Source organism: Oryctolagus cuniculus, chromosome 12, assembly GCF_051225735.1.
Source record: "Oryctolagus cuniculus isolate XC-2025 breed Fujian yellow rabbit chromosome 12, ASM5122573v1, whole genome shotgun sequence".
Lineage (NCBI taxonomy): Eukaryota > Metazoa > Chordata > Mammalia > Lagomorpha > Leporidae > Oryctolagus > Oryctolagus cuniculus.
Window position 1 is genome coordinate 66,909,835 of NC_142878.1, and position 24,291 is coordinate 66,934,125.

The 24,291-nt window shown below is 47.6% G+C and overlaps 2 protein-coding genes across 8 annotated transcripts in view; one reads left to right on the forward strand and one right to left on the reverse strand.

The window, feature by feature from the left end:
• Positions 1 to 12,494, forward strand: part of WDR76 (WD repeat domain 76) — a 67,001-nt gene extending 54,507 nt beyond the window's left edge. For 2 of the 3 annotated variants that reach the window (XM_017347914.4, XM_051821754.3), the window contains exons 12-13: positions 1,462 to 1,515; positions 10,660 to 12,494. In XM_017347914.4, coding sequence (XP_017203403.4) covers positions 1,462 to 1,515; positions 10,660 to 10,927 — 322 coding nt within the window. In that variant the 3' untranslated portion in view covers positions 10,928 to 12,494. The remainder of the gene's footprint in view (positions 1 to 1,461; positions 1,516 to 10,659) is intronic. The other variant, NM_001171318.1, reaches the window with a different exon arrangement.
• A 357-nt stretch (positions 12,495 to 12,851) lies between these two features.
• FRMD5 (FERM domain containing 5) overlaps positions 12,852 to 24,291 on the reverse strand; it is a 383,107-nt gene continuing 371,667 nt past the window's right edge. For 3 of the 5 annotated variants that reach the window (XM_089310229.1, XM_089310225.1, XM_089310226.1), the window contains one exon: positions 12,852 to 18,222. In XM_089310229.1, the coding sequence (XP_089166355.1) occupies positions 17,645 to 18,222 (578 nt within the window). In that variant the 3' untranslated portion in view covers positions 12,852 to 17,644. The remainder of the gene's footprint in view (positions 18,223 to 24,291) is intronic. The other 2 variants (XM_089310227.1, XM_089310228.1) reach the window with 1 other exon arrangement.

Genomic DNA, 24,291 nt, shown 5'->3' on the forward strand with positions numbered 1-24,291 from the left:
TCAGTAGCTGCTGTGCCAATGAACCAGAAGTTGGCTTACTGCTGTCCCCTATTTAAGTGCTAATTTTACTGTTTTGGAGCCATATCCAGGTTCCTGAAGACTGGTGACCTTTGACCTATACTTACTGGGTTTTCAGCAGTTTTGGGGTCCTAGGAATTTCCTTGAGCTGGCAGAGAAGATCTGTAGCTACCCTGGAGAATCCCAGAGACCCCAGTGAAACCAGACTGTGGTGTCTCACAACGGAGATAACTTTACTGTAGGGAGAAGTTCCTACGCTGGGGACAGTGAGGTCTACAAGTGAAATGTTGAATGGAGATTGCAGAGTTCCAGATCGTGGGCAGGCAAAAAACAGCAGAAATTTGGCTTCTGTACAAACTGTTAGAGTTTTATGGATCTAGGATTTTAGCTTTTTAGAGCTCCTTCCTAAAAAAAATGGATTTTAAAATGTAATATAAACCAGTTGACCAAAAACACAAAATGATTTTGTTCTAGAATCACTGATCATTTTTAAAGTTCAAAGTTCCCTTCAGCTTACGAGAGTTTTACCTTAGGTGATTTTGAAATTTATTTATTATTCATTTGAAGAGTATCTCTTGAGTGTATGCTGTGGGCTGGGCTCCAGAATGGCTCCTGATTTCTGCCTGTTGGGAAGAGCACAGTCTGTGGTGTGTGGTGGGTTCCCGGAGTTTCTAGCAGTTTGTGAGTGTTACCAGGTGTTACAGTAAGAGAGCAGGTCACCAGGGAGCAGCTGCTCTGTGTCCTCTTACTACCCATGAGGTTTCTTGTGTCTCAGGAGCTGTGTATTTCTCATTCCTACTCATTTACAGTACAGAGTTCATTCTTGTTTCATTAGCCATTAGTGATTTGGCTTTGTAGTAGTCTGATTATTAAGCTCTAATGCCAAGAAGCCATGTTGTCACATCAAGGCACAAAGCAAAGGAGGAGGAGGTAGTGATGTGGTCAGTTTCCTCCTGCTGTGGTCCTCAGTGGAGGATTCTGGATTCCACATCAGCTACTCCGCATGAACTCCTCTTCTTATTGCTGACTAGTCTCAGTCTGATCAACCCCTGAAGTGAGACTGTCAGGCCCTTACCTCAGATGAGTCTCAGGGAAACTGCTCTTGCTACATGCATACACTTTTAGATCATGTTTCCTGTTTATGTCGCGTGAATGTGAATGTAATTTCTGAATCCAAATGATCCCTTTTTAACTTTGGAGTCATACTGTTTAAATAAATTATTCCCAAGTGAATTCTAACTAATGGATTTTACAACAGTCTTTGTAATTTAGTTTATTAGCTGAAGTTTATTGGAGCCCGATCTTAACATATTTTAAAATAATCTTATTTCATATCATGAAACAATGAGAAGTTTGGTAAATACACTGATGTTATTTCAAAAAAATTTGTTAGAAGCAGTAAAAAGAGTGTATTTAACTCTATCTTTGATCTTTGTTTTGCAGAATCTTTGACAGCAGCTGTTTATCCTCTCAGATAGCGCTCCTCACCACCATCAGGTAGGTGTCCACCTGCTGCAGACTGTGGATTACTGCGGGCTCTTTGTTGGAGGGCAGGCATGTGAGACTGACATCCATGTGATGTACCAGTCCTGTTTCTGTATTACATTGTGTAAGTGTCCCAGTTTCTAGGTCCTATCCAGGTTCCTGTGTCTATAAAGAGGTTCAATCTCTTTGAGTCAGTGGCTATTCTCTGCAGGTGGAGGTTATTTTTGGTTAAGGTTAATGACTTTATTCTGACCTAAATTACTCATGTTACCTTATTAAAGAGGACAGTAACTACTCCCTTGGTGTTGAGGTTGTCTGAAGCTCTGTTTATTTCTGATTGTTTATTCTGAGCCTAGAGGGCTTCCCCAACAGCATCTTTTTTTTTTTTTTCTTTTTGAGTACCTTCTTCTTGTACCTGCTAACCTAAATGTGTGTATCTTACATCAAATGTAACTGAGTGCCTTTTCTAAATATCCCTCTCTGTCAGTATTGATGCATTTGGGGACAGGATGTATGATGGATAGATATTGACTCTTGGCTTCCAAGTTTTATAGTTACAGAGGCTACATTTCCTCTTTCATATCTTTGCTTTTTCAGGATTTTTTTCCTGTTTCATTTCTCTTTTCAAACTTTATTTGTTCTAGCTTATTCTTTATTTTTCATAAAAACGATTTATTTGACAAAAATTATATTTATTATGTAACTCATGTTTTGAAATGTGTATACATTGTGGAATGTCTAAATTGAGCTAATTGACACATGCATTACCTCACGTGCCTGTTGTTTTTTTGTGAAGCAAACATTTAAAAATCTGTTCTCTTAGTGATTTAAAAAAAATATTTATTTATTTATTTGAAAGAGTTACACAGAGAAGGAGAGGCAGAGAGAGAGAGAACCATCTGCTGCTTCACTCCCCAACTGCTGCAACGGGTGGAGCTGCGCCAATCATAAGCCAGGAGCCAGGAGCTTCCTCCAGGTCTCCCACATGGGCGCAGGGGCCCAAGGACTTGGGCCATCCTCCACTACCTTCCCAGGCCGTAGCAAAGAGCTGGACTGGAAGTGGAGCAGCTGGGTCTCGAACCAGCACCCACATGGGATGCTGGTGCTTCAGGCCAGGACATTAACCGACAGTGCCACAGTGCCAGCCCCATGGCAGCTTAACCTTCTATGCCACTGCAGCGGCCCTGGAATTTTGCATTCTTTGACCAGCGTCTCTCCAGTTCCCCTGGTGCTAGCCTCTGGTTCAACATTTCAGATTTATTTTATTCATTTGAAAGGCTGAGTTATGGGGTAGAGGGGACAGAGAGACACAGTTAGAAGTCTTCCATCTGCTGGTTTACTCCCCAGCTGGTCAAGACTGCCAAGGCTAGCTCAGGCCAAAGCCAGGAGCCAGGAGCTTCTTTCAGGTCTCCCATGTGGGTGCAGTTGGGCCCTATCTCCACTGCTTTCCCAAATGCATTAACAGAGAGCTGGATTGCAAGTGGAGCAGCTGGGACTCTTAACAGGCATCCATATGGGCTGCTGGCCCTGCAGGTGACAGCTTAGGACCATTGAATGGGGGCTGGTGCTGTGGGGTAGTGGGTAAAGCCGCCGCCTGCAGTGCTGGCATCCCATATGGGCACTGGTTTAAGTCCCGACTGTTCCACTTCAGACCCAGCTCTCTGCTGTGGCCTTGGGAAGACAGTGGAGGATGGCCCAAATCCTTGGGCCCCTGTACCCATGTGGAGACCCGGAGGAAGCTCTTGGCTCTTGCCTTCAGATTGGCTCTGGCCATTACAGCCAACTGAGGAGTGAACCAGCGGATGGAAGACTTCTCTCTCTCTGCCTCTCCTTCTCTCTCTGTATAACTTTGACTTTCCATAAATAAATAAATCTTTTTTTAAAAAAAGACCATTGTGTGGTCTTGGCACTCTTGTTTAAGTTATTTGACCACATGTGTGAGGTTTAGTTGGGGGCTCTTTTGTTTCCCTGGTCTATATGTTTCTCTTTATGCCAGTACCATACTATTTTAGTTACTGTTACTTTGTATACTTTTATTTAATTTTTTTTTTGACAGGCAGAGTGGACAGAGAGAGAGAGACAGGGAGAAAGGTCTTCCTTTGCCATTGGTTCACCTTCCAATGGCCGCTGCGGCCAGCGCACTGCAGCCTATACTTTTATTATTATTTATTTATTTTAGAGAGAGAGTTACAGACAGTGAGAGGGAGAGACAGAGAACGGTCTTCATCCGCTGGATCACTCCCCAAATGGCTGCAACGGCTGGAGCTGCACTGATCCGAAGCCAGGAGCTTTTTTCGGGTCTCCCGTGCAGGTGCAGGGGCCGAAGCATCTGGGCCATGTTCCACTGCTTTCCCAGGCCATTGCAGAGAGCTGGATCGGAAGAGGAGCAGCCTGGACTAGAACCGGCGCCCATATGGGATGCCAGTGCCACAGGCAGAGGATTAACCTACTGAGCCACCGTGCTGGCCGCTACTTTTTTTTTTTTTTTTTTTTTTTAAGATTTATTTGAAAGAAAGAGAGAGGTCTTCCATCCACTGGTTCACTCCCAAAATAGCTACAATGACTACAGCTGAGCCAATCTGAAGCCAGGAGCTAGGAGCTTCTTCTGAGTCTCCCATGTGGGTGCAGGGTCCCAGGGACTTGGGCCATCCTTCTGCTGCTTTCTCAGGTGCATTAGCAGGGAGCTGGATGGGAAGTGGAGCATTCAGGACTTGAAATGGTGCCCTTATGGAATGCAGGCGCTGCAAGCCAGGGCTTTAACCCACTGTGCCACAGCACCTGCCCCTTGTATTATGTTTTGAAATCAGGAACTGTGAGGCCTCCAACTTTGCTATTTGTCTAGATTGCTGTGGCTATAAGGAGTCCCTTCGGTGTCCATATGATTTTCGATTTGTTTTTCTATTTTTGCAAAAAAATGCCATTGGGATTTTAATAGGAGTTGCATTGAATCTATAGATTTGTTTTGACATTTTAACAATATTAAGTTCTTCTATAAATATGGGACATCTTTCCATTTATTCATAACTTTGATTTCTTTTAGCAGTGTTTTGTAGTTTTCAGTGCAGAAGTCTTTTATCTCTTTGGTTATGTTTATTCCTAAGTATTTTATTCTTTTTGATGCTTACATTAATTTTTGATTCTTTCACCAAAATTTCTGTGACAAGGTACTTACGAAGGGAAAGGGAGTTTATTTAGCTCATAGTGTTGGAAGTTCAAGTTCAAGATCGAGAGGCCCCACACGTTGGGTGTTTGGTGAGGGCAGTGGATGGCAGTGGTGGAGTGTGTGTGGAGGAAGCCTCACATGGTGGGCTAGGAAGCAGAGAGGGAGAGCAGGGGCCGAAACTTAGGCTTCTATAATAATCTCCTAATAAGAAGTCACATGAGAACTACCTTCTGAGGACACATCCCCAGTGACATAGGGATCCCCCACTGGGCCCCACTGCTTAAACACTATAGTTAGATTAAGTTTCCATCCTCGTAGTGCCATTAACTTATGACTTAAAACTTTGGGGTTTGAACTTACACATGATTTTGGGGGCCAAATCCTATTCAAACCATAGAAATGTAAGTGGTATTGTTTTCTTAATTCATTTTTAAAAAGACTGATCTATTTGCAAGGCAGAGCAACTGTGGGGGGTGGGGGGGGAGGGAGACGGGGAGAGAGACAGACAGACAAACTGACTCTTCCATCTGCTGATTCACTCTCCCAAATGCCTGCAGCAGCCAGTGCTGGACAAGGCCAAAGCTAGGAATCAGGAACTCCATCCAGGTCTCCCACATGGGTGGCAGGGCTCCAGTTTTCTGGCCATCTTCTGCTGCCTTTCCAGGTGCACTGGCAGCAGTCGGGACTCAAACTGGCATTCTAATGTGGGTTGCTAGTGTTGCAACTGGCAGCTTAACTGGTAATATGCCACAACACTGGCCCCCTTAATTTCCTCTTTTTATTTAAGAAAGATAATAATTTATTTTACTTTTTTTATTATGATGATGATGATGTATTTGAAAGGCAGAGTTAGAGGCAGAGGCAAAGAAAGAGAAGGAGAGAAGTCTTCCATCCGCTGGTTCACTCCCCAAATGGCCGCAATGGCCGAAGCTGAGCTGATCCAATCCGAAACCAAGAGCTTCCTCCAGGACTCCCATGCAGGTGCAGGGGCCCAAGGACTTGGGCCATCTTCTACTGCCTTCCCAGGCCATAGCAGAGAGCTGGATTGGAAGTGGAGCAGCCGGGTTTCAAACTGACACCCAAATGGGATGCTGGCACTGCAGGTAGCAGCTTTACCCACTACGCCAAAGTTCCAGCCCCCATTTATTTTAAAATTGAGAGTTACAAAGGAAAGGGGAGAGACAGAGATCTTCCATCTGTTGGTTTACTCCCCACATGACTTCAGTGGCTAGGGCTGGGCCAGGCTGAAGCGAGGAGCTGGGAGCTTCATCTGGGTCTCCCAGGTGCGCATCAGGGGCCCAAACACTTGGGCCTTTCTTGGTTGCCCTTCCCAGGCCATTAGCAGGGATCTGGATTGGAAGTGGAGCAGCCAAAATAGGAACCGGTGCTCATAAGGGATGCCAGTGTGGCAGGGAGCAGCCTCGCCTGCCATGCTACAACGTCTGCCCCTTTAGTTCTTTTTGATGGGACACTGTTATAGTGTATAGACATAACTAATTTTGTGCATTGATTCTGTATCCTGCAGATTTGTTGAAATCATAAGTTTGTTTTAACTGGTTTTTCTCTTTTTCTAATATGTGGAATTTTTAGTCTTCAACATATAAGATCATGATATCTGTAAATATAGTTTTACTTCTTTTCCAGTTTGGCTGTCTTTTCTCTTGTCTAAGTGCTCTGACTTGGATTTCTAGTACAATGTCAAATAGAGTGGGGAGGATGGGCAGCTTTGCTTTGTTCCTGATCTTAGAGGGAAAGGTTTTAGTCTTTGACTACGTTAGTTGTGGGCTTTTAATATCCTGGTTTTTTTTTTTTTTTTTACTTACTTGAAAGAGTTAGGGAGAAAGGCAGAGACAGAGATTGATCTTCCATCCACTGGTTCACTCCCCATATGGCCACAATGGCCAAGGCTGGGCCAGGCCAAAGCCAGAAGCTTCTTCCGGGTTTCCCAAGTAGCTGCAGGGGCCTGAGTATCTGGGCCATTCTCCACTGCTTTCCCAGGCACATTAGCAGGGAGCTGGACTGCAAGTGGAGCAACTGCAACTTCAACCAGCACCCATATGGGATGCTGGTGCCACAGGTAGTGGCTTCACCTGTTGTACCATAGTGCTGATCCTGACTTTGATATGTTGAGATAGTTTCCTTCTAATTTGTTGAGTGTTTTTATTGTGGAGAGGTGTTGAATTTTGTCAAATGCTTTTTCTGTATCGTTTGAGATGATCATGTGCTTTTGTCCTTATTCAGTTTATGTGGTGTATTGATCTTTTTTTAAAGATTTATTTTATTTATTTGAAAGACAGAGTTACAGAGAGAGGTAGAGACAGAGAGAGGTCTTTCATCCTCTGGTTCACTCCCCAGATGTCCGCAACGGCCAGAGCTGCACCAATCTGAAACCAGGAGCCAGGAGCTTCTTCTGGGTCTCCCACATGGATGCAGGGGCCCAAGGACTTGGGCAATCTTCCACTGCTATCCCAGGCCATAGCAGAGAGCTGGATGGGAAAAGGAGCAGTCGGGACTAGAACAGGCGCCCATATGGGATGCCAGCGCTTCAGGCCAGGACGTTAACCTGCTGCACCACAGCACCAGCCCCTTAATTTTTGTTATGTTGAACCATCCTTGCGTTCCACTTGGTCATGATATATAAACCTTTTAATGTCTGTGAAATTTGGTTTGCTATTATTTTGCTGAGGATTTGCATCAGTGTTCATCAGTATCCTTGATGGGATATTGGTTTATAGTTTTCTTGTATCTTAGTCTGGCTTTGGTGTCAGGGAAACACTGGCTTCAGGATTAGTTTGGATAAGTTCCTTCCTCTTCAAGAGTTTGAGGAGCATTGGTGTTAATTCTTAAATGTTTAGTAGAATTCTTTAGTGAAGCCATAAGGTCCAGGGTGTTCTTTGTTGGGAGGCGGTTGATCAGTTTTGTAACTCCTTAATAAGCTCGTTGTGATATTTTTTGGTAAGTCTTGATAGATTATATATTTCTAAGAATATATTCATTTCTTCTAGATTATCCAGCTTGTTCTTTGATAATCTTCTTTATTTCTGTCGGCATCATTATGTTCCCCCTTTACTTTAATATTATTTGAATTTTCTCTTGAAGATTTATTTATTTATTTGAAAGAGTTAGAGCTGAATGAAGAGAGAGAGAGAGAGAGCGCGAGAGAGATCTTCCATCCACTGGTTCACTCCACAAATAGCTACAAGGGCCAAGGCTGGACTGGGCCAAAGCCAGGAGCCTGGAACTCCATCTGGGTCTCTCATGTTGGTGGCAGGGGTGCAGGTACTTGGGCCATCTGCTGCTGCTTTCCCAGGTGCATTAGCGGGGAGCTATATCAGAGTGGAACAGCCAGGACTGGAACCAATACCCTACATGGGATGCTGGGTGTTGGAGGAAGAGGCTTAACCTGCTGTACTACAATGCCAGCCCCTCTCTTTTTATCTTAATCTAGCTAAGGGTTTGTGGTTTTGTTGATTTTTTAACAAACCAAATTTTATTTTAGTTGATTTTTTCTATTATTATTACATTTGTTTCAATGCTAGTCTTTATTTCCTTCCTCTTGCTAACTTTTGTTTTAGTTTGTTCTTATTTATTTATTTATTTATTTGAATGGCTACAACGGCCAGAGCTGTGCTGATCTGTAGCCAGGAGCTTCTTGTGGGTCTCCCACATGAGTGCAGGGGCCCAAGTACTTGGGCCATCCTTTACTGCCTTCCCAGGCCATAGAAGAGAGCTGGATCGGAAGTAGAGCAGCTGGGACTCGAACTGGCACCCATATGGGATGCTGGTACTGTAGGCAGCGACTTTACCCACCTTACCACAGCACCAGCCCCTGTTTTTTATTTATTTGAAATCAGAGTTATACAGAGAGACAAGGAGAGGTAGAGAGAGAGAGAGAGAGAGAGAGAGGTCTTCCATCCGCTGGTTCACTACCCAATTGGCTGCAGTGGCCGGAGCTGTGCTGATCCCGAAGCCAGGACCAGGAGCTTCCTCTGGGTCTTCCCACTCAGGTACAGGGGCACAAGCACTTAGGCCATCTTCCACTGCTTTCCCAGGTCACAGCAGAGAGCTGGATTGGAAGGGGGTCAGTGTGGTGAAAAAAGAAGGTCATGCCAAGATGGCTGCTGATAACAGAGCCTGCCTGGCAACAGGCTGTGATTGGATGCCTTTGGAAACCACATGACAACGGAGCCTGCCTGGCAACAGGCCGTGATTGGATGGCTTCCGAAACCACGTGGCAACAGAACCTGCCTGGCAGCAGGCTATGATTGGTTAGGGCATAGACCGCCCCTTGATCGGATTGGCTGCCTTGGCTGCCTTGGCTATTTAAGTTGCTGTACCAACTGAAATAAACGAGTCTGCAGGCTGTTAGCCTGTGGCCTGCTTTCACCCAGCTGGCACCTGGGTCTGTGTGGTGACTCCGTGCCTCTTGCCCCCACCACACTCTTCCTCTCAGAATGAATCCACCTCAACAGAGCAGCCAGGACTCGAACCGGTGCCCATATGGAATGCTGGCGCTGCAGGTGGTGGCTTTACCCGTTACGCCACAGCACTGTCCCCATTAGTTTGTTCTTTTCCTAGTTCCTTGAGGTGCAGATTTAGGTGGTTGATTTGAGATCTTTGTTCTTTTAAAATGTGTTTACTCTGGCTGGTGCCACGGCTCACTAGGCTAATCCTCTGCCTGCGGCGCTGGCAACCCGGGTTCTAGTCCTAGTTGGGGTCCAGGTTCTGTCCCGGTTGCTCCTCTTCCAGTCCAGCTCTCTGCTGTAGCCAGGGAGTGCAGTGGAGGATGGCCCAAATGCTTGGGCCCTTGCACCCACATAGGAGACCAGGAGGAAGCACCTGGCTCCTGGCTTTGGATCGGCGCAGCGCACCGGCTGTAGCAGCCATTTGAGGGGTGAACCAATGGAAGGAAGACCTTTCTCTCTCTCTCTTACTAACTCTGCCTGTCAAAAAAGAAGAAAAAGAAAAAAAAAAAAACAACAACATAAAAATGTGTTTTCTTAGCACAGTTTTGGTTGCATCCTATAAATTTTGATTTGTTGTGGTGTTTTCATTGTCATTTGTCTCCAGATGTTTTCTAATTTCTCTTCTGTTTTGTTTCTTTTCCTTCGGAGCCTAAATGTATTGATTTTAAAGTTGTAGGGGATATAACAGTTTCATGTTTGGTTATAAGAGGATTGCTAATAGGGGAAAGTAGATCTTGTTAAAATAAGAAATAACCTAGATCATAGATTTCTTTTTTAAAAAATGTTTATTTATTTGAAAAGCAGAGTTTCAGAGAGGCAGAAAGACGAGAGAGAGAGAGAAGGAGGGAGGGAGGGAGGGAGGGAGAGGTATCTTCCACCCGCTGATTCACTCCCTAGATGGTTGCAATGGCTGGAACTGTGTTGATCTGAAATCAGGAGCTTCTTTGGGTCTCCCATGTGGGTCCAGGGGGCCCAAGGAGAGATCCAGAGAGCCGGACTGGAAGTGGAGCAGCTGGGACTCGAACCTGCACCCATATGAGATGCCGGCACTACAGGTGGTGGCTTCACTCACTACACCACAGCGCCAGCCCCCCCCCCCCCCCTTTAAAGAATTATTTGAAAGGTTGAGTTTCAGAGAGGCTGAGGCAGAAAGAGTAGATTTATTTTTAGAGCTTTCTCTATTGGGTTGTCCTTAAAAAAACGGGGGAAGGGATTCCCACAGAAAAAATTCCCCTTGTTCCACTGAGCTAGAACAGTGGGCAAAAGTGGCACTGTTTCAGTAGACACAGAGTGACCACGTCCGAGCACAAACCACTGAGCTCAGTGCCTGAGGTTCAAAGATGAGGAAGACATGTCTCTTTCCTGAGTTTCAGTTTGTAAAGAGGTTGAAATAAAGTTGGTGATAATTCCATAAATGAATGAGAAAAAGCTTGGCAGGGAGAACTAGCACTTTCCCCTCTGCCCAATGACACCTTGAATTATTTAACTCTTCCTTTTAAAAAATATTGTGTTTTCCCCCCTACACAGGCACAACACTATCACTGGGCGATGGCTGACGAGGTTCCAGGCCGTGTGGGACCCTAAACAAGAAGACTGTATCGTAGTTGGCAGCATGGCCCACCCACGGCGGGTAGAAGTCTTTCACGAGACAGGGAAGAGTGTGCATTCTTTTTTTGGTGGAGAGTGCCTTGCTTCTGTGTGTTCCATCAACGCCATGCACCCGACTCGGTATATTTTGGCTGGAGGTAATTCCAGTGGGAAGATACATGTTTTCATGGATCAAGAAAGCTGCTGAGTTTTTGGTTTCGGAAGAGCAATTTGTTCAGAGGGGTAACTGGCTAAGGAACCTCGTGACCCAGTGACTGAGTGTATTAACTTATCAACAGGGTACATGCAGGACTCTAAATTGCTTTATTAATAAGACCTATGAACGGAAAGTACTTTGAATGAGGGAGCAGCTTGGAGGCCTTCTGTACAGGATAGTGGGGGGATTTGAGCAGAGGCTGAGATGTGTTCAGCACTTAACTGGGCAGTATGTTGAGAGTCTGACATACATTACAAGCCTTTGAATGATCACTGTTAAAAGTTTCTGTGATCTGATGACAGGTTGTGATTCCATAGTGATACTTAGATTTGTGATTTATTTTCTAATTCAGGATATTTATTTCTAGACTCACACTGGAAGAAGTCCTGAAAGGTCATCTATTTCAGTGGCTTAGAAACTTTTTTAGTTTAACCAAGGAGACCTTTTTGCGCGCAGCCTCTAAGTTAACTCTTCCACAAAGCGCAAGGTAAACGCCGAGCAGCTGTGGTTCCCTGGGGCAAGGCCTGCGTCTGTCTGCTGAGCCTTTCCTGCCCGCCCGCCGGGCTCAGGCTGTGTCTGCTGTGAGCCCTCTGCCCCAGGCTGCTGTTTCCTAGCCTAGGAGTTGCAGCTCTCTTCTCTTGCAGTCAGCTTCGTAGTCATGACTAGTGTTTAAAAAGTGAAAAGGAAAGAATTCGTAACGAACAGCAAACCTAGTAAGTATTGCTTTGTACAACTTAGTTACATAAGTATATATCTATCTGTAGGTATATATGTTTATGTATATTCGAGTGTAAAATATTTTTTAATTGTTGTGGGACAGTTGAGTCGTAAGAATTAATCCCCTGCCTTACAGTGTCTCCCCCAAACAGCCTGTCCCTAAATTCTCCAGAAGATTCAGTAGCCTGTTACATGAAGACCTTCGTTCCTATCTGAGGGAAGTGTTATAAAATACCACTTTTGGCATTTCTTTTTTTTTTTTTTTTTTTTTTTTTGACAGGCAGAGTGGACAGTGAGAGAGAGAGACAGAGAAAGGTCTTCCTTTGCCGTTGGTTCACCCTCCAATGGCCGCCGCGGCCGGCGCGCTGCGGCCGGCGCACCGCACCGATCCGATGGCAGGAGCCAGGAGCCAGGTGCTTTTCCTGGTCTCCCATGGGGTGCAGGGCCCAAGCACCTGGGCCATCCTCCACTGCACTCCCGGGCCACAGCAGAGGGCTGGCCTGGAAGAGGGGCAACCGGGACAGAATCCGGCGCCCCGACCGGGACTAGAACCCGGTGTGCCGGCGCCGCTAGGCGGAGGATTAGCCTAGTGAGCCGCGGCGCCGGCCCTGGCATTTCTTTATAATGTTTTCTTTTCAGAAGCTATAGTAAGTTCAACGTGTCTGTGCCTGGGAAGGGCAACTGCTGTGTCAGTGACTAATGTTACCGAGTGACATCTGTCCAGCTTGTTCATTGCCAAGCTACTCCTGAAAGCCTTGTAGATAGCTTCAGCTATTGAATTCTCAGGAGGAATTATCTTCTCATAATTCTGTATGACAGAAATAAAGTGATATGTAATTTCTTTGAAGAATACTTTTTTTTCTAAATAATTATCTTCTCTTAATTAAACTTAAGCTTTGAGGTCTAGTTTATTGGTTGTGGGTGTTTATAAGGAATAGGAATTCTCTCTTTTTTTAAAGATTTATTTATTTATTTGAAAGAATTAAAGAGATCTTCTATCCACTGGTTCACTGCCCAGATGTCTGCAATAGCAGGTGCTGGGCCAAGCTGAATCCAGGAGCTTCTTCACGGTCTCCCACATGGGTAGGAGGGTCCCAAACACTTGGACCATTTTCCACTGTTTTTCCCAGACCATTAAAAGAAAACTGGATTGGAAGTGGAGCAGCTGAGACTTGAACAGGTGCCCATATGGGATGCCTTTTTTTTTTTTTTTTTAAAGATTTATTTATTTACCTGAAAGAGTTCCACAGAGAAAGAAGGAGAGGCAGAGAGAGAGGTCTTCCATCTGATGGTTCACTCCCCAGTTGGCTGCAACGGCCGGAGCTGTGGATGATCAGGAGCCAGGAGCTTCTTTTGGGTCTCCCAAGCAGGTGCAGGGGCCCAAGAACTTGGGCCATCTTCTGCTGCTTTCCCAATCCATGGCAGAGAGCTCGATCGGAAGCCAGGTCTCGAACCAGCGCCCATATGGGATGCTGGCACTGCAGGCAGTGGCTTTATCCACTATGCCACCGTGCTGGCCCCGGGGTTGCTTATTTTGCAGGCTGCAGTTTTTCCTGCTACGCTGCAACAGAGGCCCAGAATTTTCTATTTTCTAGGTGCCAAAGTAGAGGAATTGATATGTGAGATGCAACACTAATGTATGAAATGGAAATGGAAAGTAAAGGTAAGAGAAGTTGAGTTATATTTAAAATGTTGAGGAAACAGTAAAGGAAGGCTTTAGGTTCCTTTTCCCTTTTTCTATACCAATTTCACGGGTTCTAGAGTGGCTAGTACTGTGTGCATTTTTTTTTTAATGAAGTTGAAAACTGTATCAAATTAGTACCATCATTTAAGCTGTGAATACTTGGCAGTTAATTCCTTGTCCTTTACAACGTTAGCAGCGTTAGCTTCATATAGCTGTACTATCTATATAGATCCAATTTTCCTTAATAGAGTTATATATATATTCTTGAGGCAATGCAGGAAGGAAGGAGAATGAGCAGGGACTTGTTTCTTGGTGATAAGCTTTCTAATGGAGTACTTGTTTAATCTAGAAAGCATATAAAGGAAAATTGTTTCCCTTAGGACATTCTTAAACCGTAATCTGTATTGAAAGGCACTTCTCCTTGAGACTCCATTATAGCTGTCACTGTGTGTGTCAGGACTGCTCCCTCCCTTTGGGAAAAACCTTCTCTGGAAGTCGTTGTCATTGTGATGCTCAGCCTTTTGTCACGTGACTTCAAGGAAGAAGCAGAGCGCTCTCCTTTTGGGTGGACAGACTTGGTAAGAGTAGGAGAGAATGTAGATGGACGGGAATGGCATCTGAGTTGCCTGAGTCCTGTGTTAATGTTCTGGCCTTTGAGTTGCCTTTTCAGGGAGAAGGCAAGGAGTTGTAGGGTTGATGGGGAGAGTCACAGCCTCTGTGCCAGCACGCGGTACTTGTGTGTGACCTTCACTCAACCTGCTTGGTTTTCCTCATCAGAAAAGTGAGGTCCAATTTATCTCTGAAATTATTCCACATTTATAGCTTCTCAGTTTCTAATGGTATTTTTGGGGGGAGGACAAGAATAATCAGCGGATGTAAGCAGAACAGTTTTTATGTGATTCTTGTCATGTGTGGCAGTCAGCTGTGGAGACCCCACTGATTAAAAATATATATATACACATATATATATATTTTAAAGATTTATTTATTTGAGAGGTAGAGTTACAGACAGAGGGAGAGACAGAAAGGTCCTCCATCTGCAGGTTCACTCTCCAAATTGCCTCAATGGCTAGAGCCAATTGGAAGCCAGGAGCTTCTTCCAGGTCTCCCACATGGGTCTGGGGCCCAAGGACTTCGGCCATCTCCTACTGCTTTCCCAGGCCACAGCAGAGAGCTGGATCAGAAGTGGAGCAGCCGGGACACAAACATGCGCCCATATGGTAGAGGCTTAGCCTACTACACCACAGTGTTGCCGTTCCTACCCCCAATATCCTTTCATTTCTGTGTTGGTAACTTTAAGGAAGGGAAGAAATATGAGACAAGCTATAAGTTAAAAAAGAGTCCACGCTCCATGATATTTAAATATTTATTTAAGTTTAAAAATAATCTCCATGGCACCAATGATTTTTATGCTAACTACAACTACATGTGTAGAAAAAAGTACATTGCTTTGAAGGAAAATGTAACTTAGAGTTTTGGCACACGAAAGGTTAACAACTATATATTTTTAATGAAACTAAGAAATTCACATTTGCAGGTAGTTTAACCTTCTACTGCTTAAAGATGCAGTACACTATTCTTTAGTAAGAGTTTTATTTCTTCTGATAGATGAAGCTGTGAAAACCATTGCTTTTTCTACAATGATCTAAAACTATAATTTTTGAGAGAAAAATGAGAGACATAGAACACAGTAAAACCAGGTTAAAAACTTGAATGACTTTTAATGGTGGGGAGAGACCAAAAAAATAGACTAGTCACCAACAAAGAAAGTTTCTTATTCAAGTTCTATTTGAAAGCAAATTGAGGGAAACTTTTCTTTCCACATTTTCTGGGCTAAACCCTGGAAAAAAATCCTAAAGTTTGTTCAGAGAGCAAAATTGAGCTTTGGGAATGGTACGGACGGCTGTACTGTTGACTCTGGACACGAGGAACACACCAGGAAATAGGATACTGCATCTCTCCCTACTGTGAGTATGAAAGGTCAGAGTCGAGGCTGTCACTCACTGCATAGAAACACGGTATTCTACAGACTGAGGTAGGAGCACTACACTAAAAGGTAATCTGCTATGTTGCATAAGACAAGTCCATGTCCAGGTTCACACCAGCCCCCTGTTTCCTAACAGCCTTTTCATCTGTGGGTCTGTTTTTCACTTTAGTCCATGCTAAATCAAGCCTTGGCTCTTAGATGACCAGTGGCAGTGGCTCGCAGGTCTTAAGTGATCCCTAACCTTCACCAGGATCTCCCTCTGTTTGTCTTGTCACTTGGTCAATAGATGTTTGTAATTCCATGCAGATTTTTGCTGGTATGGAAATGACCAGACAGGCCCTCTTGCCTTCTTAGCTTTGGTCTTGTTTTAGCATTCCGGTACTTGATCTTGCTCCTCCTGGCATCGAACATCTCTTTGCTGGTTGGTTGGTTGAGCACCCGTTAAACAAGCAACTCTGATGTCTCCACTGGGGAGGGTCCTCGGTCTTTCCCGCTGGCTGGGAAGTGCAGCTGATCTGCTGCCGCCGCCGCCATATTGGCAAGGACCAGCTCTATTGTCTAGCTCAGAGCTAACTTATTATGGCCTGCAGGCCAGATTCGGCTCACCAACTGATTTTGTAAAGTCTGATTGGAACACAGCCATGCTCCTTCATTTACATATCAGCTATGGCCATTTTTGTGCTATGATGGCAGAGATGAGTCGTTGTGCCAGAGTATGGCCCGCAAAACCAAAGCAAGACACTGGTTCCTCTCTGGCACTTTGAAAGAAGTTCGCTGACCTCTGGTGCAGATGGAAGGGCATCTTCCTTTACAATTTTGCAAATCCTCTCTTCCCCCTGACTATTCCACAGCTACTATCTATTCTAAATAGACATGGTTTTGCCATCTCAGGACACAGAATCTACAAGTGACTCATTCTCTTCTGTGTTTGGGGCTTTCAGACATCACAGCTGCTCCACTGTAGTGTGGGTCTCAGGAATAAGTCCCCTGCCCATCCTTAAATCAATCCTCAGGCCCCAGATGACCTAGAAATCTCTCCCTGAGATGAAAACAAGATCTCGTGTGTGATTGCTTTAAGGAGTTCGGAGCTCACACAACCTTCCAGGCCTCCGCCAGCAAGGCGGGCAAGGGCTTTCCTAGAACTTCTTTTGCTGATGCAGCGAGTGACCCTAGGGGGCAGCATTTCTACATCTAAGTGCTGGTCTCTGCCATGTTCACCTTTTGTCTTTCGTAGGCATCTCTTGGAAATCCTATTTAAGGAGATTGTTTTCCTGGTCCCTTCCAAGGCTGCTCATTGACCATGGAATTCTATTTTCTGAAGCTTTTCATTCTCAGGGTTGGTTTCTTTCTTGAATCACTTAGTTCATCAGGTTCTATTTTCTTAATTTGTAAAGTAAGAACAAAATATGAATTGATAAGAAAATAACATTTTGTTAAAATATAAATTGGTCTTTTTTGCGGGGGTGGGGGCATTGTGTACAAAATAAGCACTGCTCTGTGAATTCCCAGTCTCTCAGGTAACTCAGCTCTGGTTTCTGTTGGCTACACTTTGTCCAGCAGTTCTGACAGCACGGTCTGTGGCACTAACGCCCCTGGAGCACTATAAAAGTCTTGAGGTTCTTCAGAAGAAAAAAAAAGTCACAGAAGTCTAAGTTCATTATAGACAACTCCCGGTGCTGCCCACTAGGCTCCGGTCTAAGGGGACAGACTTCCCTTCTCTGCTCAGATTTGGAAAAACAAAAGAAAATCCAACTCAGACCATCATAAGAAGCAACTTTCCATTTAATCATTCTCCACGGATGGTGACTGCTGTAAGAGTTCTGTGTGGCAGGGAAACCTGGGCAGTCCCCGCTGTGCAGACCCCTGGCCTACCCCGCCCCTGCGAGTGTCCCTGCTCCAGGGAGCACCAGGACAAAGCTCTCTAGTCTCCAACTCGGGCCCCCACCTGCTGGGCGACACTTCTGTGATCACCAGTAGTAGCAAAATAAATTATTTTTATTTGATACTTTTCAAAATAATACACATCTATGAAAACTCAAAATTCAAAACCAAAAATTATCCTGCAGATCGAAGGATGAGAACCAGAACTGCTGAGCCTTCTTGAAAGACCCTCTGAAGAAAATGAGTTTCCCAGCTGGGTTGACAGGGCGTGAGCCTGTCCCTTTCTTCTGAGAAACAACCCTCCTAGGCTGCGGTGGACTCTGTCATGAGAGGAGGACCTGGTGTGTGTGCCGATGGTTCCGCGATGGGTCCCATTGCTGGGAACGGTAGCCGGGCTCCTGGGTCCACCTGGCTAGTTTGGGGGAGGAGTCATGCCTTCTCAGGTGTCAATGAGCAGGCTCACCACTGAGCGGATTTTGCAGGCAAACCATCGCCTGAGGGGACAAAAGTATTGATAGTGGAATTGTTCAAACTCGGGGGTCTGGCGGATATCGCGGAAAAAGGCAATGTCAAGGTCAGACTCGGTAAGGATGATCAGGAGGAGGAGCAAAACAAAGAGGAGTCCCATGGTCACAAGGAGCAAACGGAGGACACTTAAAACAAACTTATTCACCTGTTCCTCCTCCGGCCCGCCGTGCCCCTGACACAGGGCCCTGAGCTCTCCTCGGAGGGCCTCCACCTCTGAAGCAGTGGGGGTGCTGGCCTCAGACTCCTTCTCCTCCTCGATGCTGCAGGTCGCGCCGTTGACCTGCCGGGAGAGCAGCAGCAGCTCCAGGCTGTGCTCGGCCACTGGGGTGGGCAGCACGCTGTCGGCAGGGCTGTAGGCCTCGTCTGCGATCACGGCCACCCGCTCGTTGCTGTCTGCCCGGCTGCTTCTCACGTGAGGCAGGAAGGTGTCCCCGTGGGAGGAGGAACGCACGGGGGTAGAATGGGCGCTGTCCCGCAGGGACTCCAGGCCTGGAAAAGCAAAAGGATCGTGAGTATGTGCTCCGGGTCCCAGCACACACTTCGCTGTCCAGTGGCACCCACAGTTTTATTGGGTCTCCCTCTGTACACCCCCACCCCACAACCAGCAGCAGTGGTTGCTGCTCCATTTGGATACATCACGAACAGGACAAGGGGAGCAGCAGGAGTCAGGATGACCATTTTAGAATGTTTTTTTGTTTAAGATTTGCTTATTTGAAAGGCAGAGTTACAGACCGAGAGACCGAGAGGTCTTCCATCTGCTGGTCCATTCCCCAGATGGCCACAACTGGGCCAATCCAAAGCTAGGAGCTTCTTCCAGGTTTCCCACGTGGGTGCAGGGGCCCAAGGCCTTGGGTCATCTTCAACTGCTATCCCAGGCCACAGCAGAGAGCTGGACAGGACGTGGAGCAGCCGGGACACGAACTGGCACCCATATGGAATGCCGGCACTGCAGGCAAAGGCTTTACCCATTATGCCACAGCGCTGGCCCCCTTGTGTTTACTTTTTGCTTATGGTTTTGGCCCAGTTTGTAAAAATTCTGCCTTTCCTGCCAGGGATGTCCTGGGCCTGGTTTTAACCCCAAATTTTTTTAGAAGGATCTGAATCACACGCTGACCCTGACACAGAATTGGGGCCATGGTTCAGGGATCTCGAGTCTGTCGGGTGGAAAGCCTCGAGAGGCCCGGGGCAGGAAAAGGACAAGTGTGTCTTGCCTGATTGGCCTTTATCGAATACTGACTGCCAAGGACTGCGTGGACATCTCTGCAGCCACACAGCACACAGTGCGGCGCTCACGAGCTCAGGCCCCTGGATTGGTACAGTTGCTAGCAGTCTCCTCGGCCTCGTGGTTCTAGCTGTCCTGACCGTGTGGGATGCTGGAGAGCGCTCTGCTCTTCCTCAGTGCCCCCTTTGGTGCTGCAGGGAACAGTCCCCGGCCACCTGCGTCTCTCTGGACTTTAGAAGGATCGGGGTCCAGGACAGCTGACAGCACCATATCTTCAGACACTCCAGAGTGCAGAGCAATCTAAGGTTTTGTTGAAGGGGGAGGAACTGTCTCACGTTTGTTAGGAGAAAGGAAGGGCCTTCTAGCCCTAAAGCCACTCATCTCTTTGCTTTCTCAGATGGAAAGTTCTCTTTCCAAGACTCTCCCAGGTCTTGGACCCTGGCAGGGAAAAACAGGAATGGGTTTTATCTGTAAACAGAGCAGCTGCCCAGGCCCAAGCCTTTGGGTTCATGGTCACCAGGTGTGGCCCACATCCCAGCACTCCTAAGGAAATGCTCAACGTCTGCATTTTCCACTCCTGGCCCCGTGACTCTCCCGGCCTTTGGAGCCTGTGACAAGAAAAACCAGGCCCCTTCTGCTGCTCAGCATTAGCACTGGCAGGCCCAGCCTGCACCAGGTCTCCAGCTCAGTAAAGGTTTGCACTAACTAGGGCTGATGAGGGAGTTGTCCAGTTCAGAGGTAGATCCAGAAGCTCAAAGATCCCTTAAAATGGTGTCAGTAACCTTCCAGCAATCGTGGGTTCACCGTCCTTGGCTCCCTTATGGCCTGGCCATCTGTACCCAGCAGTCTGCCTCACTGGCCTGGCAGAGCCAACTCGGCGCAGGCACAGGTAAGTGTTCTCCAGAGGAGCAGACCCTGACATCTGTGTTACGTGGGGGGTGGGAGTCAGGGGCCATGGCAGCCCCCCAATATCCACGGCCACTCCCCATCACCTCACAACTTCTGCTTTCAGAAGCCTCACATGGTTCTGGCTGTATTCTGTTTGCCCTAATGCTTAAATCTTGGATTTGCATGTCTTAAACTTTTTAAAGCACTTTCATTTTATCTCTCAGCACTCCATGAAGTAGTGAGGGTGACAGGTTGCAGAACTTGCCTGAAGTCATGTGGCTGGTTGCTCATGGCATGGATAGAATCCAGACCTCTTCCTAGTTCACGTGGCTGCTGATCACATAGTTGGATTCCAGGGTAACAGAACAGGCCAAGATGAATGAAGTCAGCAGCCTACACCAGCCCTAGAATGAGGTCTCAAGTGCTCAAGAAACTCGCTCTCCCTCGTTCCAGAGCTCCTGATACTCCTCTGTCCTTTCTTGGTATGACCCAGGATTTCTGCTCAGTGTCTCCACCTGCACATGCAGCTGGAGAAGTATGTACCTTGGACTGTGTCAGGCAGTCACCGACAAAACAGAAACCTTGAGGCCCTAGTCACAGCACAGTGCTGGCCTGGCTCCTTCCCAAGCATTCTCTGCCCCTCTGCACGACGCCCTTGCAAAGGCCTGTCCCTTCACAAGGACACCTGCGATGACCAGACCTTCCGAAGCACGACTAGTTCAGCTGCCAGCAGCCACTTCAGTGCAAGCTTAGCTTGGTCTGTGATTAAGTCGCAAGCTTTCTGGGGCTGGAGAGAGGCAGCTGCTGTGACATATGACATCAGAGGGCACCAGAATCTACACGATGCTGTGAGCTGGGTGCTCTTGACAGACCAGCTAACGGATAGGCACGCATTTCTAGTAAGGCCCGACAGGTACACTCAGTTGTCAGCCTCTGCTCCCACAACAGAAGACGTTATCATTCCATGTCAGGTTAATCCTGTACGAGAAATTCAGTCACTACTATAGAAACCGCCACCCGCCCCACTCACCCCATTAGACCTGTTAGTTAGGGATGGATGACGTGGGTGGGACCTGGGTTAAGTGGCATAGCAAAACAGACAAATGTCTTTTACCTTGGAGGTGTTCTGGCTGATTCCCTTGCCCAAGGGTGGCTCCCAGTGGGCTGCGGGGCACAGCGGTCAGGACCCTGCCCTGGAGCCGGGGCCCCATCCTCAGGATGCGCACGCTCAGGGGCCGAAAGCAGTGATTAGTCAGGCGGAGCTGAACGTGGACTCGGGTGCGAATCTTAATCAGAGTCTTCCCCATGGTGGCCCAGGAAGACGGACTTCAGTGGAAACCGGCCGGGCAGAGATGCAGAGAAGAGGACGGGAAACCAAGCAGGGACTCCTGCTCTAGAGAGGGGAGGGCAGCTCCCCAAGCCTCAGCTCAGGCGGAGCTGCGAGGAAGGGGCAGCGGTGAACCCGCGTTATCAGGGGCCTGGATGCCATCAGAAGCACTCAGAGCCATAAAAAGCCACGCTTCCCCCGCCTGCGGCCTGTGGAAGGGCCTGGAGCTCTCAGAGGCTGAGGGACAGAAAGGGCAGTGAGCAATCCTGAGGGCAGGGGAATCGAGTGTCCAGGAGATTCAGAATGTAAAGTTAGGACGACACTCTGCTCTTCTAGGCCGCATCTGGTACAACCTGCCCTGCTGCCAGCAAACACACACAGGCAACGCTAACTTTGGCCTAGGTGGCTCTGAGAGGAGGTGGCTGTGGGGCTGGATGTGGGCTGGTCCCGTCCTCCACTCAGCCGTATGCTGTTTGGTCCCTGCTGCTGAGTGGTGCCTGTGGGGCACAATGAGGAAAAGAAACAGAAATCCCCACGCTGCCTCTGGGTCAAGCTGGCATTTGAAACACACTAGCTTGGCATCCCTGACAGCAGACAGGAAGCAGGGCTAACCAGTTCTTTTCTTTCTTTCTTTCTTTTTTTTTTTTTCAGAGAGGCAGAGGCAGAGAGAGAGAGGTCTTCCATCCACTGGTTCACTCTCCACAGGGCCACAACTGGGCAGACCGAAAAAGAAGCCAGGAGCTCCTTCTGGGTTTCCCATGTGGGTGCAGGGGCCCAAGCACGCAGACCATCTTCTGCTGCCTTTCCAGGTGCGTTAGCAGAGCTGGGAAAGCAGCAGGAGATGGCCCGCGTGCTTGGGCCCCTGCACCTCTGGGAGACATGGAGGAAGCTCCCGGCTCCTGGTCAGATCAGCCCAGCTCCGGCCATTGTAACCATTTAGGGGGGTGAACCAGTTGAATGGAAGATCTTGCTTTCTAACTCTGCCTCTCAAATGAATACATAAATCTTTTTTAAAAATAATCTTTGAATTCCAGTTTTCCTTGAACTTTTTGAATCATACTTTTTTTTTGGGTAAATGTTCCATTGTTTTTGGAGATAGCAAATAAAAGCTCCTCCCCTAGAAAGGTCAAATGGTTTGTGTCATGCTGGCTTATGGGCTGTGTGGACTACAGGAATGAGGCCTTGGATGGCGCGTGGACCAATTTCAAACGTCTAAATCCCCTGCAGCTCCGGCTGTCTGCCTCTCTCCTGAGCCCTCTCACAGCCCTGCGTATCTGCGCAGCCTGTTCAGTTAGGACTGGGGTGTGTGTCAGAACTTTTAAAGGCAAAACACCCTCTTGAGAGATGGTGCTTCTGAGCTCTTGCCTTCTGGAAAACAACCCCTTCTTTATTCCTACAGGCTTCTAGCCCTCGCACTGAGAAAGCCACGGACCTGTCCACTTCCACCTCCTCCCTCTCCTCACCCTGAACTTGAGAGGTTCCTTCCTGCCAGCACGTTTCTTAGCTGCTTCTCCTACCCCTCCTGTGTCTAACGGGTCCCGGGCCAAGGGCTGCCACTGGGATGCAGGCTGTGCCTGTCTGCCACAGCCTCGGGCATGGAGTGTGCCGAGCAGGCTGGCTTGGTGAGCAGCACGTGGGAGCCATAATCTGCCAAGTGGGAGATCCTGCACGCCTGCAAGCAAGGATGACTTAATTTGAATAAAGAATCTGTTGCTGCAGTGGGACAAGGTACGGTCTGAGAGGGGCTGGAAGCAACGCCAGGGCTGGGCCAGGAACTGAGGCAGCCTCACAGTCTACCTTGGGGCGCCTGGGGCCTACTGTCCCCGCCCGAGTGCTGCCAGCCGGCTTGGCAGCTGAACCAAACGCACCACAGCGCCAGCACTCTCCGGGGAATGCCGACCTCACGGCCATTCCTCCACATGGTGTGTAGGTAGGAGACGCCTCTCCTGTTTTACATCCTGCATTAGTGCTGGACTGACCGTTGTCCCAACTTGCTGTACAAGCCTGGGCTTTAACCTGCAGGCTTCGGACTCAGGATAGATGGGAAGAAAGCCCACAGAGAGCAAGCAAGTTCAGCCGCTGCTAAACTCATTTCACCTCCCGGAAATGTACACTCTGAGAGCAGAGGTCAGGGGAGAGACACACACAGTCCTGCAGCTCAGCCTGCGATGAGAGGACGCGTCAGGGGACTGTCTGATGCCGATCAGGTCAGCGTCACTTCAGAGGTGGCCCGGTGACCGTGCCTGGTGGTTCACGAGGCCTCTTCTGCACCCCACTCCGTCCCACAGGGGCGGCAGTAGGCTGCGAGGTGAAGCTGCTGCCCCAGGAGCACAGGCAGAGCTCCTACTGGAACCTCATCTCTGACTTCCTGACCAGGCTGTGCACTGTCTCATCCCTTTAGTAAGTACTGCTTCATACATGAGCTCCCTGGCGACCCACGAGGGAGGCGAAGAATGCGACTCGACTCGACAAATGGAGCAATTAAGATACTCAAATAATTAAGTAACTTGATGGCAGCTGTCTAGCCAGAGCTTTCAACCCCTAGACTGGTTGGAGTTGCACACCACGCTCAGGTGACGCAGGGGCTCCCGCTCACAGGGATACGTCCTGGCATCTCCAACCTGAGCCAGGCAATCACACACGACATCCTTGCTAACCTGTGCAGTTCTTTTTCATTAACAAGCAGCGCTCCCACCCCAGTTTTCACCCCATTCAGAACAGAGACAGGTTTGAAGCAATCTTGCTGCTGTTTCCTGCTATTTGCGATCCGAGGTCTTTGAAAAACAGCATCTTTGGGAATGAAAGCTCTCAACTCTACACGCATTTGCAGCCTGTGAGCACACTGGGTCAGTGGTGACAGCTAGAGGGCAGTATTTCCAGACCATCTAAGAGTTTTAGCTACTACAGAACAAGTTGTTGGCCTCAGCAACTGGGGTATCTACTTCAGTGAAGACGCACAGATCTCTCCCCACCTCGGTCTCGCCCAGAGGGAGGGAAGGCTGGGCAGTGATGGGTGTACTGCGTTTCTGGAGACAGAGGCATGGAATTCAGGATCCAACAGGACAGGGTTCTACAACTGAAGCAGAAGGTGGTAGCAGCTACTGGAACGCGCCAGAACCAA